Source organism: Cupressus sempervirens, chromosome 3 (genome assembly GCF_028749045.1).
Source record: "Cupressus sempervirens isolate cs-2001-9-10 chromosome 3, ASM2874904v1, whole genome shotgun sequence".
Lineage (NCBI taxonomy): Eukaryota > Viridiplantae > Streptophyta > Pinopsida > Cupressales > Cupressaceae > Cupressus > Cupressus sempervirens.
In genome coordinates this window covers 898652122-898654129 of record NC_143120.1, presented here as the reverse complement: position 1 = coordinate 898654129, position 2008 = coordinate 898652122, and the positions used below count along the sequence as shown (strand labels likewise).

Genomic DNA, 2008 nt, shown 5'->3' with positions numbered 1-2008 from the left:
TACCCAGATCTACAAGAGAAGGTTAAGCCAGGTTGTGAACCTCGAAGGAAGTGCTGACCACCAAGTCAACAATCTCCCCCTTAGCAGTGACTGAGAGTTCTGCACCGATAGAATGAAAAAGACCTCTTGAGATTCGAACCCGTGACCTAATGCTCTGATACCAATTGTTGGTATGTTTATCATTACGCCAAAAGCTCGAGCTCTCAACGAACGCCACAAACACCAAACTTACCTAGATCTATGAGAAATGGTTAAACCATGTCATAAACTCCGAAGGAGGTGTTGACCACCAAGTCAATAGAAGTTAGTATCATGGCCCAACTCTCTCTCAGAGAGGGAAAATTGGTTATATTTAAAATTAAGAAATAGGAATGTTAGATATTGCGAATCTTGGCCTACCGGTTTTTGTGCCAAGCGGTAAACCTGCCCCCTTCGCGTTTCTTCACCTAGGAATCGGATGCATAACCTTTCTTTTCCCAAAATGAATTAAAAAACCAGTGCTTTATTAGGTTAATGCATGTGTAGTAAATTCCATCGCCTTATATAGGAAGCGGGAGGAGCAGAAAATGATCACCAATCCAGAGCAACACAGAGTTGCAGAACAAAGATAGTGGCGTCATCGAGAGGATCGACTGACAAAATTGCAGAAAACATCTCATGGCAGAGAACGAAAGATGAGCGAAAGGCACTGATAAATTGAGGCTGATTCGGGGGCAATCGCAAAAGAAGAAAAAATTGGAAGAAATTGGGGCTTTTTGTGGAGGGGTTTGAAAATATCAAGATGGAAGTGGAGGTAGCGAAATGCGAGTGCTGTGGATTGAAGGAAGATTGTACGCCGGCCTACATTGCACGTGTTAGGGAGCGCTTCCATGGCCGCTGGGTTTGCGGGCTTTGTGCGGAGGCCGTGAAGGATGAGCTCTGTAGATCAGAGAGGAGCTTAAGCATGGAAGATGCTGTCACGGCTCACAGGCAATTCTGCTCGCAGTTTAATGCTAATCCGGCTGTTAATGTTGCGGAGGCCATGAGGCAGCTGCTACGTCGCCGGTTTGAATCGCCGCGTGTGCTGCGGCCCAGCCAGAGCAGCTCCAGCCTGCCCGTTGCGGAGGATGTTGGCCGCCCTGCTTCTCTTGGGCGCGCTACCAGCTGCTTGTCTTAGGGAATAAGAAGGTGTTGTATAATGGGGTTGGGCTGAATGGTGATGATGCCTTAGGGTTGAAATGGAGAATATTTGTAGCATTTGTGTGCATATTGAATAGGATGCAGGGTTGCATTCTTTAATTTTTATGTGCACTCTGAACCAAATGCATCTAGGGCTTCTTGAAACTGTTGGATTTCCACAATTCTTATCATCAGTTTCAAATTAGTTAGATTTTCACAATTCATATTAACAGTTTTTTACTAGATTTCCACAATTCATATGATCGGTTTCAAATCAATTAGATGTCTAACAATCCATATCATATTGGGCTTGATTATGTAAAGTTTTTAATCGTCCATGACCAAATAATATGCACGATTTGAATTTTTATATGCATACTTCGGATTTAATGCGTTTAGGCCTTCCTAAAACTGTTGCAGTTTTTATTGCACTTTTGAGTATAATGCATCTGGGCCGTATTAAAACTGCTGCAGAAATTGTTGCTCAGAGTAGTTAGGAACAATGTTTATGTAATCGCGGACTTCATTTTTCCTGATATCATATATAAAGAGATGTTAAGGGCAAGCTCTGTTTTGTGGTCTGGGAAATGGATGCAAATGGGTTCATTTTCACTGCCCTGTAAAATTTGCGTTCCAATGCAATACCCTGTTTTATGGTTTTTCTTTCTAGTTCCATAAAAAAGCTCAAGTTTATGTTTGATTTTTTGGAGTTTCCCTTCAGGATGGGATTTTTTTCCGTTTTCTGAAAATATTGTCTTTCCAGAGAATGCTGAAATTAGGTTCAGTTTTTCCTCTGTTTGTTGAGTTCTTCAGGGGCTCACATATCAATGATTTAGATTTTGAAAACAAT

At 41.9% G+C, this 2008-nt stretch overlaps 1 protein-coding gene across 1 annotated transcript; it reads left to right on the top strand.

Annotated features, from left to right (window-relative positions):
* The first annotated feature begins 389 nt into the window (after positions 1 to 389).
* On the top strand, positions 390 to 1412 carry LOC149569695 (uncharacterized). The gene has a single exon (XM_089822419.1). The coding sequence runs from the start codon at positions 782 to 784 to the stop codon at positions 1154 to 1156; it is 375 nt and encodes a 124-aa protein (XP_089678545.1). The 5' UTR covers positions 390 to 781; the 3' UTR covers positions 1157 to 1412.
* Positions 1413 to 2008: the final 596 nt, after the last annotated feature.

Coding starts and splice junctions, on each gene's coding strand:
- LOC149569695 (XM_089822419.1), top strand. CDS start 782: ATGGAAGTGGAGGTAGCGAAATGCGAGTGCTGTGGATTGAAGGAAGAT.